We start from the raw sequence: 15059 nt of genomic DNA, 5'->3' as shown, positions 1-15059 counted from the left end.
GCAACACTCCATCTCTACTAAAAATACAAACCATTAGCCAGGTGTAGTGGCGCGTGCCTATAGTCCCAGCTACTTGGGAGGCTGGGATGGAAGGATCACCTGAGCCAGGGAGATACAACAGGCTGCTATGAGATAGAAGCTGGACAACAAGAGACCCTGTTTAAGAAAAAAAATTAAAATTATCTCCCCCACCTCTCTATTCCTCCCAGTCTATAAATTGTCTTTGTACTCCTTAAGGATATGTTTTGATAAACAGAAACATTCTCACCGATACGTTTCCATTGTGTGAACAGCCCACAGTAACAGCAAACAAAGGAGGTTAAATACAGCTTAATTTATTCATCTTTTCCTTACTCCTAAAGCCTCGAAGATACTCACCTACACTGTCTGCTACAAACTCTGTCTGTATCTTTTGAGACAGGGGCTCACTCTGTCACTCATGCTGGAGTGCAGTGGCACAATCACCACTTGCTGCAGCCTTGACTTCCTGGGCTCAGGTGATCCTCCCAAGTAGCTGGGACTACGGACCTGCATCACCACACATGGCTAAAGCTCTATAATTTTGCTTAATTTTTTTTAACTGAGGTAAAATATATTAATACATAAAATTTATCATTTTAACTTTTTTTTGAGACAGAGTTTCGCTCTTGTTACCCAGGCTGGAGTGTAGTGGTGCGATCTCGGCTTACCACAACCTCCACCTCCTGGGTTCAAGCAATTCTCCTGCCTCAGCCTCCTGAGTAGCTGGGACTACAGGCACACGCCACCATGCCCAGCTAATTTTTGTATTTTTAGTAGGGACAGGATTTCACCACGTTAACCAGGATGGTCTCTATCTCTTGACCTCATGATCCACCTGCCTCGGCCTCCCAAAGTGCTGGAATTATAGGTGTGAGCCACTGCACCCGGCCTATTTTAACCATTTTTATGTGTACAATTCAGTGGTATTAAATTCATTCACAATGTTATGCAACCATCACCACTCTCCGTTTCCAGAACATCTTCATCATCCCAGAGAATCTGTTCTCAGCATCACTCCCTATTCCACCCTCCCCTAGCTCTGGCAACCTCTATCTTCTTGTCTCTGAATCTGCTTGTTCTAGATGCCTCATCTAAATGGAACCATATTTGTCCTTTTGTGTCTAGCTTTTTCTTTTTAGATGGAGTCTCGCTCTGTCGCAAGGCTGGAGGCCAGTGGTGCAATCTCGGCTCATGGCTACCTCCACCTCTCTGGTTCAAGAAATTCTCCTGCCTCAGCCTCCCAAGTAGCTGAGACTACAGGCATGTGCCACCACGCCCAGTTAACTTTTGTATTTTTAGTAGAGACAGGGTTTCACCATGTAGACCAGGATGGTCTCAATCTCTTGACCTCGTGATCTGCCCGCCTCACCCTCCCAAAGTGCTGAGAACACAGGCATGAGCCACCGTGCCTGGCTGTGTCTGGTTTATTTCATTTAACATAAAGTTTTCAAAGTTCATCCATGTTGTAGCATATGTCAGAACTTATGCCAGCTCCGCACCCACCTTCTACTGTATCAACTCACATGAAGGGCAGGGGGCAGGGCCAGGCCTATCCCCTGCTACCTGGTCACCTAGGTGGTCCACTGCCAATGAGAAAATATTGCCCTCCAGCCTGGTGAGGGAGGCTGAGGCAGGCGGATCACGAGGTCAAGAGATTGAGACCATCCTGGTCAACGTGGTGAAATCCCATCTCTACTAAAAATTAAAAAAAATTAGCTGGGCATGGTGGCGTGAGCCTGTAGTCCCAGCTACTCAGGAGGCTGAGGCACGAGAACAGCTTGTACCCACAAGTCAGAAGTTGCAGTGAGTTGAGATTGTGCTACTGCACTCCAGCCTGGTGACAGAGTGAGAGTCCATCTAAAAATATATATATCCCCCTCAGAAACTTTGGAGGGGCCTCTTCTTGGAGACCGTTTGTGGGGAACATGGGCTCCCCAAGTGCGCACATGGTGTAGGGTAGGAGGTAAGAAAGGTCGGGGCTGTCCTCACATATGTGGCAGTGAAACAAAGGACCCCAAGGGAGGTGGCTTCCATAATGAAGGAGCAACACAGGAGCCAAGTTAGCTGCAGCCCAATGGCAGGGTGCTGGATGAGGTGTGGCCAGGCAGAAAAACAGGCCCCTACTCAGGACCGCCACTACCCAGGTGGTGACCTGAGGCCGGGGCCGGGACTTTCTGCAGGGCTGACTGACCCATAGACTGCTGCAGAGCCATGGGCTCTGCCAAGTTGGGATTCCACGTATGGTGCCCCCGAGACTATCCTGCTTCAGGTGAGAGTTTCCGAGTCTCTGCAGCTGCTACATGTGACTTTATTTGTGAAGCCCCTGGGCACAGCCCAGACAGACACAGAGCACAAAGGGGAAAGCATGGGGCAGCCATGGGTGCTCAGGGAGGTCGCAGGGCATCTGCCCAGTCCAGTCCCCACTGCTCCCCTGCCCATGAGGTCCTCTAAGAGCAACGTCCAGATGCAGCTTGGGCATTGGGGGCCCTGCCCCTCCCTCCCCAGACTGAAGAACAGCTTTGGGTTGCCAATGTGTCCCTTCCAGATGAACCCCTGGCCAGTCACAGACGACGTCTCAGCAGCCAGGAGAGGGCCCACTAGGTCCGGGGCCAGCTCAGTCCCAGCAGCTTCTGCTCCTGGACAATGTGGTGTCTGCCTGTCCACACAGTGTGGGGCCAGGGTTGCCCTCTGCCAACAACCACATGGTCCCACCCCCACAGTCCCACCCATGGCATTGTCCACTCTTCAGGCTGGGAGGTCAGCACAGTGGCACAGATGGTAGGGATGGCAATTGCCGCAGGACCAGGGTTTGGTGACGAGAAGCAGCCCCAGGCAGGGCAGGAAACAGCCCAATCATAACACAGAGGGGAAGGACAGCACGCAGGCAACTCCCTGGGCTCTGCCTCCACCAGGGAGCTGGGGCCCAGAAGGCAGGTGGGTGGGGCAGCCATCAGGGCCCAGGAGGAGATCAGCATAGCGCCCTCAGGTGGCGGTGAGTTTAATGGCAGAGCAGCTCACAGCCCTTTCCCCTGGGGGCCAACTCCCCGCAGCAGAGCAGGGCAGGGCCAGCAGGCAGAGGTTAAAACCCAAATCCCGACAGGAGGCACAGACCTGCACCCGCACCACACCCACATACATACTCAGGGGACTGACAGGAAACCTGGGACACAGACCCACCCTGCCTCCGGCCAGAGTCCTGTCCAAGGGGATGGTGTGGGCTGCACCTCAGTTCATCCAACTCCCTCCCCAGGTCACTGGTCCAGGCCAAAGGATGGAAGAGGCTTTGAGTCTAGACCTTGTACAGCGTCTGCAGCAGACTGTGGCGGGCAAAGGAGCAGGATTCCAGGGCGCTGTTGGGCCTGTGGGGAAAGAAGGGTCAGCAGGTGGGGCGGATGCCTCTGGGCCCATTTCCCAAGTGTTTGGTGCCAGACTCACTTTTGTTAATTTGCACAAAGACTCAGCAAGGGAGACATTAGCCCTCTGCCTTCTGCATACTGTGGGTGGGGGTGGGAGGTGCAAGAGGCTCAGAGAGGCAGGTACCCAAGGCCACACAGCCCAGAGCTGGCCAGAACACAGGCCAGCTCAGCCAGGCTCTCCAAGGGCCCTTCCAGCAGACACAGGCCAGGGAATCCTCGGCTGCCAGTGGCCACATAAGACTGGCCCGCTAGAGTCCCATCTGGGTCATAAGTAAACAGCTAGCCACTGTGTTTTGGTTTTTGGTTTTTTCTTGAGACAGGGTCTCACTCTGTAGCCCAGGCTGGAGTATAGCCCTGCAATTGTGGCTCCCTGCATCCTCAACTTCCCAGGATCAGGTGGTCCTCCTGCATCAGCCTCCCAAGTAGCTGGGACCACAGGTGCACACCACCACACTGGGCTAAATTTTTTTTTTTTTTTTGGTAGAGACAGGGTTACACTAATGTTGCCCGAGCTGGTCTCGAACTCCTGGGCTCAAGTGACCCAGCTGCCTCAGCCTCCCGAAGTGCTGGGATCACAGGTGGAAGCCACTGCGTCTGAGCTGGCTGTTGTTGCTCTCAATATCATTAGTCTCACTGCAAAGGAAGAAACTGAGGCAAGACTCCAGGGGGCTGGGCAAGTGTGGGACACAGCCAGGATCAGGTCTGACAACACCTCTGGCCTGTGGCCAATGAACAGGCCAGGATCTGTGCCAGGCCTGGGATCCCAACCATTTGGCTGGGAGCTGAAAGAGGGGCCGTGCATATCACTACACAGTTAGTCAATCACCTCAGACAAGACCTAGGGGGCAGACTGAGGCCTGCGCTGGAGGTCTGGCAACAAGCTGGGAAAGGCATTCTGCTCTGACAAACAGCAAGGGGTTCATGCCTAGGCCTAGGACAGCACAGGGGCTGCCAGGGATGCAGAGGGACCCAACCACTCTGACCAGGGGTCGGGAAGGACAAAAAGGACTCAGGTGCAGGTGCAGGTAGGGGCAGGGGCCACTGGCCACACATGCTCTGGACAGCAAGAGCAAAGCTCGGCACCGCAGCAACACCACTGCTGTGGGAAGCAGCTCTGGGAGAGCATACTGTACTGGGGTGGGGTGGAGGTGAGGCTGGGCCAGCCACGAGATCCATAGTGAGGCTGTGGGCTCGACCTGGCCCCTGGCAGAGGAGGGGAACAGTGAGATCTGCCATTCACCAAGGCCAGTCCAGCTGCAGCCCAAGGAGTGGCCTGGGTGGGGGGCACGTGGCCAGGAGGTAAGGGCTGGCTAAGGAGGCAGCACTGGCCAGGTGTGGTGGCTCACACCTATAATCCCAGCACTTTAGGAGGCTGAGGAGGGTGAATCATGAGGTTAGGAGTTTGAGACCAGCCTGGTTGACATGGTGAAACTCTGTCTCTACTAAAAATAAAACAAATTAGCTGGGTGTAGTGGTGGGTGCCTGTAATCCCAGCTACTTGGGAGGCTGTGGCAGGAGAATCACTTGAGCCCAGAAGGCAGAGGTTGCAGTGAGCCAAGATCACGCCATGGCATTCCATCCCTGGTGACAGAGACTCCGTCTCAAAAAAAGAAAAAGAAGGCAGCACCATGCAGACAGACCCTCCAGATGCTGGGGTGGCAGGGGCTGCTGCAGTTCCAGCTGGGTGCTGGAGGCCAGCGGGGGCCGCTCACACTCTGCCAGCTGCACCTTCCCCACATGTGCCAAGCATCCTGCCTCAGTGGGTGAGCTCTGGGCCTGCAATGGCAGAGGGACTTCCTTGCTTCTCTGTCTGCCCTGCTTCCCCGGATTGGCACCAACTGACTAAAAGTGTGGCTGGTCAAGGTGCTCAGAGACAATCTCACCTAACCCCCTGGTTGGGCAGATGGAGAGACTGAGGCCTAAAGAAGGCCACAGCTTGGCCAGGGGCCAAACACGGCCTCAGTAAGGATACAGGGGACTGCTGACCTCTCCCTGGTGAGGCCTTGGCTCTGTTACCTGACTGTGCCCATCACCCCACCAGTGCCCCCAGGACACCCCAGGACCCTCCAGAACAAGGCCAATGTTCACACATTGCTGGAGGGTTCCCGTGGTAATATGTGTTCCCAAGAGAGGGTCCGGGCTGCTGTGAGCGTGGACAAAAAGCCACTTCCAGAGATGTCACCAAGTGCAGCACCTCGTGCAGCCAACATTGGTCTGGACACTGGCCTGGCCTCTTGCTAGTGTGTGAACGAGGGAAACTTCTTACCAACCTGGTGCTCCTTTCCTCAACTGCAAAATGGGGGCATTACATGTCTCCTCTCTCTTACTGTCCCTGAGCCCACTGTCCTCAGCTGGGCAGAGGGAAGTGGGCCTCCCAGGGGTGGTGAGACTCTAACACAGATGCTGAGAGTCCAGGAGGTGCGATGGCCCCTTGTGCATCAGGCTAGGCCTCCTGGGACTGGGCACCTCCGGACCTCGCCAGGGAAGCCTGAGAGGGCAGGCACCAGAACAAAGACAACAAGGCCACACTCACTTGGTCATGAATGCCAGCAGCAGGGGTACAAGGGCCTTGGGGAAATAGTCCTGCTGCACCACGTGGTTCAGTGCCATCAGGGGGCCATACAGGTTGGCAATGGCCTTGACCTTGTCTTCACTCTGTGAGGGGAACACAGCGAAATGTGGGATGAGCTTCCAAGTCACCTCGGGGGGGGCCCTGGCCTCCGCCATCCAGACCCTGCTAACAGTGCCCACAACTGAGTCCAGCCAGAATCTAATCATGAAGACCGAAGCTGCTGGGGAGGACCCAGGCCTTGGGGCCCAGTGGGGGAGAGAGCTCAGGACTCAAAGTGAGGGAAGTTGGCAGGCATGGATGGGGCCGCTTCTGTGCACACCCCACCCACTTCCCTCCTGGGCCTGTTGTTCCTTGCAGCCTCACCTTGAGCAGACCCATGTGCACGAGGAGCCTGGTGAGGAAGGTGTTGGAGTTGAAGGACGAGGAACTGAAGGCCTTCTTCATCAGGGCATCTGTAGGGCAGAAGCAGCAGGGGCAGGCTGCTGGCTATGGCAGACGGCTGCACCCAGGGCTCCCCCAACACCATGCACACACAGGCTCGCCTGCCTCCTTGGCTTGACCAAGAGGCGAACACGAGAGGGACACCAGGGACACAGGAACCAGGGGGAAGGGCCGTTGGCATCAGGGGATGGGCTCAGTCCATCTACCAGCTGTGACACTCTGGCCCTTCCCCATACTGGCCTCAGGTGTAAAATGGGTGTGGAGATGACACCCACTGTGCCCACCTCATACCATGGGAGTGGAGATTTCCTGAGGCAGGCCACCCCTGGGGGAGGATTTTGGTTATTTTAGCAAGGCGAAGGGACCTGCAAGGACTGTGCTAGACTTCCTGGGAAACAGAACTAGGGCAACTAGTTCCACAAATTCCCACAGGTGAGCCCTTAGGGAGCAGGCTTGTGTCTGGCCCCCACCTCCTTCCCAGCGTCACTTCCCACTGAGCCGCCTCAACACCATCCACAGTAGAAGCCGGGAAGAGGCAGGCAGGCAGGCAGGCAGGCAGGCAGGCACGCACACATGCACGCAAGTGCTTCCACCCCTTTCAATCCTTTTCCATGAGCCGCGCCCCTCGCCTCAGGGCCCTTCCTCCCCTCTGCCTAACCAGATCTGGCCCACGTCTGGTTAGATGCAGAGGCTCAGTCAAGCACACAAGACAGGGTGGAAGGTGACAGGTGCTGGACTGGAAGAAACAGAACGGGGTGGGAAGGGGGTTGAGACAGGGCTGGAGGGACGTGGCTGGAGCTCTGAGGAAGCCCCCATCATGTCACGGGGAAAGGTGTCCTCTGTGCAGGGAACCTCCAGGTAGACTGAATGTGAGCACAGAAGCTCCGAGCTGTGGACAAGGGCTCAGCTCTCATGACCCCTCCTCCCGACAGAACTTCGTCCATCGGGCTTGCGGATGTGACTATCTGGCCTTCCTAGAGTAGGCTCTGGGTTCTAGCTGTGTATCGCTGTGTGGATTTGGGAAAGTTTCTCAGTGGTGAAAAACAGGGAGAAGAGTACCCAGCCAGCTCCACGGCAGGATCAAGGCAGGACCCTGACAGAGGAACAGCTCAGAGTGGTCAAAGAGCAGTTCCCACGAAAGTGCTGGGGCTGAGGAGTTACAGCAACCACAAAGCGCACCTGGGGCCCAGGAGCATCAAGGGACAGTGGGCACCCAGGTCTCACCCAGCCACATTACCTACTGCATCCTGCACTGCCGTCCTCACAGTGGCTTCATCCTTGAACACAGATGACACCTTTAGGAAGGCAGAGACCACCTTCTCGGGGTCAGATGTGTCAGTCTGAGAACATAAGAGACAATGGTTGGCCTGCGCCACATGGTGGAGATGTGCCTGGGCTCTGTCACTAGCTGGGAGAGGCCTGGGCAGTATGCAGGCCCCTGCGAGCAATGGCAGGTCCTGCCTTACTCCATGCTGTCCCTTCAGAGTCTGCCCTAGACTTGGCCAGCAGCAAGCAAATATGCAGTATAGAGAGGGAATGAACGAGGGAATGAACAGGATGAAAAATCATCCCAGCCGGGAGTGGTGGCTCATGCTTGCAACCCCAGCACTTTGGGAGGCTGAGGTGGGAGGATGGCCTGAGACTAAAAGTTTGAGACCAGCTTGGACAACATAGCAAGACCCTATGTCAACAAAAAGGAAAAAAATTAGCCAAGGATGGTGGTATGTGCCTATAGTCTCAGGTACTTGGGAGGCTGAGGCAGAAGGAATGCTTAAGCCCAGGAAGTCAAGGTTGCAGTGAGCCATAATGGCATCACTGCACTCCAGCTGGAGTGACAAAGCAAAACACTGTCCCAAAAATAAATAAATAAAATCATTTCAGGAACCCAGTGGTCCCCATCTTATAATTGAATATGAAGAAATAATCTACAACATAGACAATATTCACATGCAGAGAAGTTTACCTTGACCTCACTGACAACAGGGAAAAGTGGAAAACGTCAACGTCCAGAAATAGTGCCTGGCTTTTAAGTGCTACATCCACTCACTGGAGTAAAAACCATGAGAAGAGTTTTACAGACACAAGAAAGTGATGAATGGTGTTAAATGAAAGTGATAGGGCCGGGCGCGGTGGCTCACGCCTAAAATCCCAGCGCTTTGGGAGGCCAAGGTGGGCGGATCACAAGGTCAAGAGATCAAGACCATCCTGGCCAATGTGGTGAAACCCCATCTCTACTAAAATACAAAAAATTAGCTGGGCGTGGTGGCATGTGCCTGTAATCCCAGCTACTCGGGAGGCTGAGGCAGGAGAATTGCTTGAACCCAGGAGGCAGAAGTTGCAGTGAGTTGAGATCATGCCATTGCACTCCAGCCTGGCGCCTGGCGACACAAGACTCTGTCTCAAAAAAAAAAAAAAAAAAGTGATAGAACACAAAAAGACTTACATCATCTCATTTATCATGTTAAAAGAAACAAAGGGCCAGGCATGGTGGCTCACGCTGGTAATCCCAGCACTTTGAGAGGCCAAGGCAGATGGATCATGAGGTCAAGAGATCAAGACCATCCTGGCCAACATGGTGAAATGCTGTCTCTACTAAAAATACAAAAATTAGCTGGGCGTGGTGGTGCACGCTTGTAATCTCAGCTACTCAGGAGGCTGAGGAAGCAGAATCGCTTGAACCAGAAGGCAGAGAATGCAGTGAGCTGAGATTGCACCACTGCACTTCAGTCTGGGCGACAGAGGGAGACTCTGTCTCAAAAGAAAAAGAATACAGAAAAAAACATAACAAAGCAATCAGCCAAAATGTTAAGCTAATTCTGAGAATGGGCACATTTTATTTCTCTATAACCACTGAGCCTCCACTTTCTCATCTATAAAATAAGAGCAGCAGAGTTTACATTTCAAGGTGCCAAGAGGGTTAAATGAAATCATGCCCAAGGCTGGGCACGGCGGCTCAAGCCTGTAATCCCAGCACTTTGGGAGGCTGAGGCAGGTGGATCACCTGAGGTCAGGAGTTTGAGACGAGACTGGCCAACATGGTGAAACCCCATCTCTACTAAAAATACAAAAAAAAATTAGGTGGGCATGGTGGCAGGTGCCTGTAATCCCAGCTACTTGAGGCTGAGGCAGGAGAATCACTTGAACCCAGGAGCTGAGATCGTGCCATTGCACTCTAGCCTGGGGACAAGAGGGAGACTTTGTCTCAAAAAAGAAAAAAAATCATGCCCAAATACAGTACCTGACAGAAAATAGATACCCCAGTGATCATCTCTGAGTAAGCCAACCGACAAGTGAAGCTGGAGTGAGGGCGGCCATCTTGTAACAGGCAGGTCACTTCCAAAGGGGCCCTGGGCAACAGGCTAGTTCTCAAAGCAGCTGGGCTGACAGAACATGCAGCAAGAAGCCAAGGAGTGAGTATGGTGTGCACACGCAACAGTCTTGAGGAAATTTACTAGCCCCAGTCAGCACTGGGAACTGGTGGGCTGCACTTTCTGTAGGAGGAGTAGGGAGGGAAGATCTGCAACCCCTAGAGGCTTAGAAATACACTGGACATTTGCACGTGTTATAACAGTGGCAAGCCGAGCCTCCCTGCCTGCAGCTGACAGCGTCGCACCCCCAGGTCCCTGAGCTGTTCGTCCCTTTTCTCTAGCAGCTCCAGAAGCCACGGCACATATAGGGTGGGGGTCGAGGTGCGGTTGTTACCTGCTGGGCTATCAGCACAGAGCTCTTGGGCCCCAGGCGCAGCAGCTTCTCTGGAGATGGAAAAGCCAGGAAAGTGGAGACGTCTGCAGGAGGTGGCGAGGACAGCACGGGAGCTGGCTCCTGGGAAGTGGGGGCAGAGAGGCTCTGTAGAATTCCAGGCCTCAGACTCCCCAACACAGCTATGCCCATCCCCACACCCAGCACATCCCCACACTCTAGCCCATCTAGGCGCAAAGTCTAGAATTCTTCCTCCCTTCCCATCTATTAACATCACCCAGAGATGCTGGCCCTGGCTGGCTCTTGGTCCAGGAGCCTTTGGGGTCAGGGGAAAGCCACCTACCTGGGACTCAAAAAATCTGCTACAGCCAAGTAGATCCTTGTCATAACATGCAGTACCCCAGAAATGACTAAAGAGACACATGGGGTCTAAAGTAGTTCCCCATAGAACTACAGTCCACCCTGGGTAAGCCCTGCTAGCACCAAAGGTGGCCAGAGAAAAACCTGAACTGGGGCGTACCTATTAGCCAGGCGTGGTGGCGGACACCTATAATCCCAACTACTTGGGAGGCCGAGGCAGGAGAATCACTTGAACCCAGGAGGCAGAGGTAAATGTGAGCCGAGATCACACCACTGCACTCCAGCCTGGGTGACAAGAGAGACTCTGTCTCAAAAAAAAAAAAAAAAAAGAAAAAGAAAGAAATATAGGTAACTATCATTACACTGGGATAGTCAGTATCGTGTAATCAAAAAAAATGTTTGTGGCTACTGTGCTTAGGGAGGCACCCCTACCCCACTGTGAAGATGCCTCAGGCTTTCACCTTCTCAGGACCAGGGCTCTGATCATGGCGACGACAGAAACTCACCCCAGTGTTAGGGTCCAGACTCTTCCGTGAGGGCGTGGCTGACTTCTCTCCCTGCACTTGATGCTGAGGCTCTTCCTCTTCCTCCTCCTCCTCTTCTTCTTCCTCTTCTTCCTCATCTTCCTCCTCCTCCTCTTCCGCTTCCTCTTCTTCCTCTTCTCCTTCCTCCTCATCCTCATCCTCGTCATCACTACAGAAAGAGCTGGCTGAAGCAGATCCTCTCTACCCAGCAGCCCAGGTTGGCTCCAAGGCCTGGCTCCATCAGTCCAGAGACCTCACCTCAGCCAGGTGGGAGGGAGCCTAGGCGGGGTGGGAGCACCTCCTCCCAGGACAGGGGCAGGTGGATCACCAGGGAAATCCATGCTATGGACACAAAAGAATCAGATCTTGTCCCTGTCCTCAAGGAGCCCCAAGGGAGACAAAAAACAAAGACATTTGTTTTTGTTTCTGTCATACCCAGAGCCCAGGGCTTAGCAGGAACACTCCCCAGGTTAAGATGCCAGGGCAGGGGCGCCTACATCCACATGACCTCAGGAAGTTACAGGTATGAGAGAGGAAGAAGAGTAGGGGTGCCCTTGCCCCACAGGAAGGCCAGTCCATTTCCCAGGGACCGTCAGACCTGTGAGGTTCAGCCCACCTCCAAGTCCCCAGTTCCCAGCCTCAGCTCAGGGCCTAGCACTGAGGAGACACAACTGAGTATCTGACCCACAAACGAGGCTGACTTGGGGATGACAGGGGCACAGGGAGCCAGGTGCTGATGGCCCAACTGGACTTGGATCCAGAGGCAGCGGCAGCTCCCCCACCGCACCTTTGCCTCCAGGTGGACTCTTCAGGCCTCAGAATCTCTTCCTTTCTAGAGTCAGCGTCTTAAGAACAATCCTGAACGCAGCCCTTTCTGGCAGCCCCCGCCTCCCACTCCCATCACTGCCCAGGCCCCACCACATCAGGATGAGATCTGGCCTCACCCCTTCAGAGGCCTCCCGATTCCCCCCACTCTAGAGGGTGGCTCCGCTCAGCCCGTATGAGCTCCTCTGTTGAATGGACAACTCATTCTATCTCTTCCCCATGAACCAGAAACCCTGACTGTCCCACCCTTACAGACTTGATGCCTAGTGTATGACCTGGTACATAATAGGAGTGCAACCAACGTTTCTGAATAAATACAAGTAGAAACAAATAAAGGGGCCAGGCGTGGTGGTGGGCGCCTGTAATCCAGCTACATGGGAGGCAGAGGCAGGAGAATCGCTTGAACCTGAGAGATGGAGGTTGCAGTGAGCAGAAATCGTGTCACTGCACTCCAGTCTGGGCAACAGGGCAAGACTCCATCTCAAGAAAAAAAAAAAAAAAAGAAAGAAACAAAGGAATGGCCTAACCCTGACCTCTGGGGCCGCCCACCCTAGTTTCCTACCTGAGGGACGCCAGCACCTTGGCCATGTTGAAGCCGTCCAGTACTTCCTGTAGCTGCTCACAGCCTTCTTCTCCCAGGGTGTTGCCTGCTCAAGGGGAGGGAAGAGCAGTCAGCCTGGGGTGCCGGGGCCAGCCTGCCAGACCTGTGCAGAGGACTCCCCCATCCGACTACCATTCAGGTCCAGCTTCTCCAACTCAGCTTTGTCTGCCATGGCCTCGGCAACAGCCAGGGCAGCGTCCCTCTTGATTTCACAGAACGACAAGTTCAGCTCCTGAAAATAAGAGGAAGGGTTGGAGGGAGGCAGAAACCTGGGCCAGGACACCAGGTCCCACTCTAAGCCTCAATTTCCCCAAGTGAGGATATGGCATACTCTGTCCTCCAGTGCTGTTTCCCAAGGCATTGGGCAAAGTGGGCAGGAAGAATAACCCTGCAGCCAACGATGTGCCACACAGAGTGTGTTTACTCAACTATACCACAGTGATGCACACCACTCCCTGCCCACTTTATAAATGAAAAACCATGGCTCAGAGGGGTGTGGAGCTCACACAGCATAACAGGGCCTGAAGTGGAGGAGCTGGGATATGGACGCAGGCCTATCTACCTTCAGACCAGACCCTTGCACCCCCAGTCACCCCACCACCCACAGACCCCAGGAGGACGTCAGGGTCCAGGTTGGCACCTTCAGCTTGGGCAGGCCGCCACGGATGGCATCTGCAATGGCAACGGCACCCTTGGAGCGCACCAGGCAGTCCCCAAAATTGATCACCTCTACCTGCCGCAAGGTCTTCAAGGTCTGCGAGGGGGAAGCAAGGGTCCAGCTTGAGGGTGCAGGCCACACCCCAGCCCTCAGAAAGCACCATGGGGGCCCCACACAGTCACATCCCACACCAGCCACCACACACTGTCCTCCTCCCCAAGTCACCAGCTTTGCCGTCTTCTCCTTGTTGGCCTCTGGGTCCCCGGCTAAAACCCCTTGACCCCACTCCCCATGTTACGGCCACAACTCTTCCTGAGACCAGTCGAGCAACGCTCCTGCCCAAGTCTCCAGGCCTTCCACACATAAGCTAATCCCTCTGCCTGAAACACCCACCTCCCACCTTCTGTCCAGAGAAAGACCACTTGTACCATACAACTTAGCCAAAATGTGATCTCTTCCAGGAAGCCTGCCCTAAGTCTGATTTGAACTTCCTTCTGACGTATTCCCCAACACCTGCACACATCTCTGCTAACACATAAGTAGCCAGACTAGCCTTCTGTGGGGTCACAGGGCCCTGGGAGCCAAGTAGCCACTGCGTTCAGAACCCGGCACTGTCTCTGCCAGCACCTTCCTTCCCTCCTTGAGCTAGGGTCTCCTTGAAGGTGGGGTCTTTGGCTCAACCCTGTGTGGCTTGCACTTGCTTGATACAAAGCCAAGCACTAAATGGGGGCTCAAAAAACAGCTGCTGGGTCAGGCACAGTGGCATGCACTTATAATCCCAGGCTACTCAGAAGGCTGAGGTGGGAGGATCACTTGAGCCCAGAGTTCAAGATCAGCCTGGCCAACAGTAAGACTCCATCTCAGAAAGTGGTAATAAAGAACAAAACAACAGCTGCTGAACAAATCAACCAGGAAAATAGAGGTGGGAAGCAGCCTGCTCCTGTGCAGCCTGAGAACAAAACCAGCACCAGCCGCTGGGGGCCACAGAGGCAGCTCAGAAGGAAGGCGGCATGAACGTTCAGAGCTGCATGGGTTACTTGTGACCAGCAACCCTGTTCAGGACATGTTCAAAGAGCTGGACCCATGGGGCATATACCCAGGGGACAGAGCAGTCCCTGCTACACGGCCCCAGCTTCCCTGCAAAGGCAGCAGCAGCCTCTGTCTGGCGAGGCCCAACCTGGCTCTGCCACATTTGCCTCACCTCGGCCATGGCCACAGCGCCCTTCTCAGTGAAGGTGTTGTCGTTCAGGTTGATGATCCGCAGCAGAGGGTTGACGGCGAAAGCCTGGGCCAGGGCAGTGACACCAGGGTGGTTGATCCCATTCTGTGGCATGTGGACCTCCTCCAGGGTCCCAATGACCTGTGAAGAGGAGGCAGAGCGTGGAGGGGGCCCCGAGTGCCAGGTGACATCCAGCAGGCAAGGAGAGCAATTCCGCACAGCAGGCATAGGAATAGGCTGCCACCAGCACAGAGCAGGGGCTCGTCTGTGGGATTCTGGGGCATGGCTGCATCTGACTTTCCTCAACCTCCTGAGGGAGGCCTACTACCTGGGATAGGATCCCCACCAAAGAAAAGACTAGGGATCAAAGAGGTGCAGTGACTTGCCCAGGGTCACACAGCTCTAGATCCAGCAGGTTGATTTCTTGTTTTCACTCTGGGGTCCTCTGCATGGCAGGGACCCTGGTTCTGGTAGGCAGACACTCATGGCCCTTCTTGGGATGACACAGCTCCATGTGACTTTTTTTTCTTGGGGTCCTCCTACCCTACCCACCCACACAACATAATGCCTTCGACATGCCGTGTCCTTCTCTGGGGATGGGAGGGTCTTCCCTGGCCCATGCAGCCCTATCTAATCCTGGCCTTTTGATACATATTCTCTCCACCTGGAACACTCTATCTCCTTATTTGTCAGCATTTTTTCTTACTTTTTTTGGGACGGAGT

General features: G+C 54.4%; 1 protein-coding gene across 7 annotated transcripts in view; it reads right to left on the bottom strand.

Moving 5' to 3' along the window:
• Positions 1-2312: 2312 nt before the first annotated feature.
• The window catches only part of RANGAP1 (Ran GTPase activating protein 1), a 47494-nt gene continuing 34747 nt past the window's right edge, over positions 2313-15059 (bottom strand). For 6 of the 7 annotated variants that reach the window (XM_012476665.2, XM_064368109.1, XM_012476664.2 and 3 more), the window contains 10 exons: positions 14319-14477; positions 13100-13213; positions 12592-12691; positions 12421-12505; positions 11016-11202; positions 10153-10272; positions 7688-7790; positions 6373-6461; positions 5971-6092; positions 2313-3380 (listed from right to left, as the gene is read on the bottom strand). In XM_012476665.2, the coding sequence (XP_012332088.1) occupies positions 3311-3380; positions 5971-6092; positions 6373-6461; positions 7688-7790; positions 10153-10272; positions 11016-11202; positions 12421-12505; positions 12592-12691; positions 13100-13213; positions 14319-14477 (1149 nt within the window). In that variant the 3' untranslated portion in view covers positions 2313-3310. Of the gene's footprint in view, positions 3381-5970; positions 6093-6372; positions 6462-7687; positions 7791-10152; positions 10273-11015; positions 11203-12420; positions 12506-12591; positions 12692-13099; positions 13214-14318; positions 14478-15059 lie in introns of those variants that run through there. The other variant, XM_064368108.1, reaches the window with a different exon arrangement.

Source organism: Aotus nancymaae, unplaced genomic scaffold (assembly GCF_030222135.1).
Source record: "Aotus nancymaae isolate 86718 unplaced genomic scaffold, 86718_ANA_hifiasm-v0.15.2.pri h1tg000076l, whole genome shotgun sequence".
Lineage (NCBI taxonomy): Eukaryota > Metazoa > Chordata > Mammalia > Primates > Aotidae > Aotus > Aotus nancymaae.
This window is presented reverse-complemented; position numbering and strand designations above follow the sequence as displayed.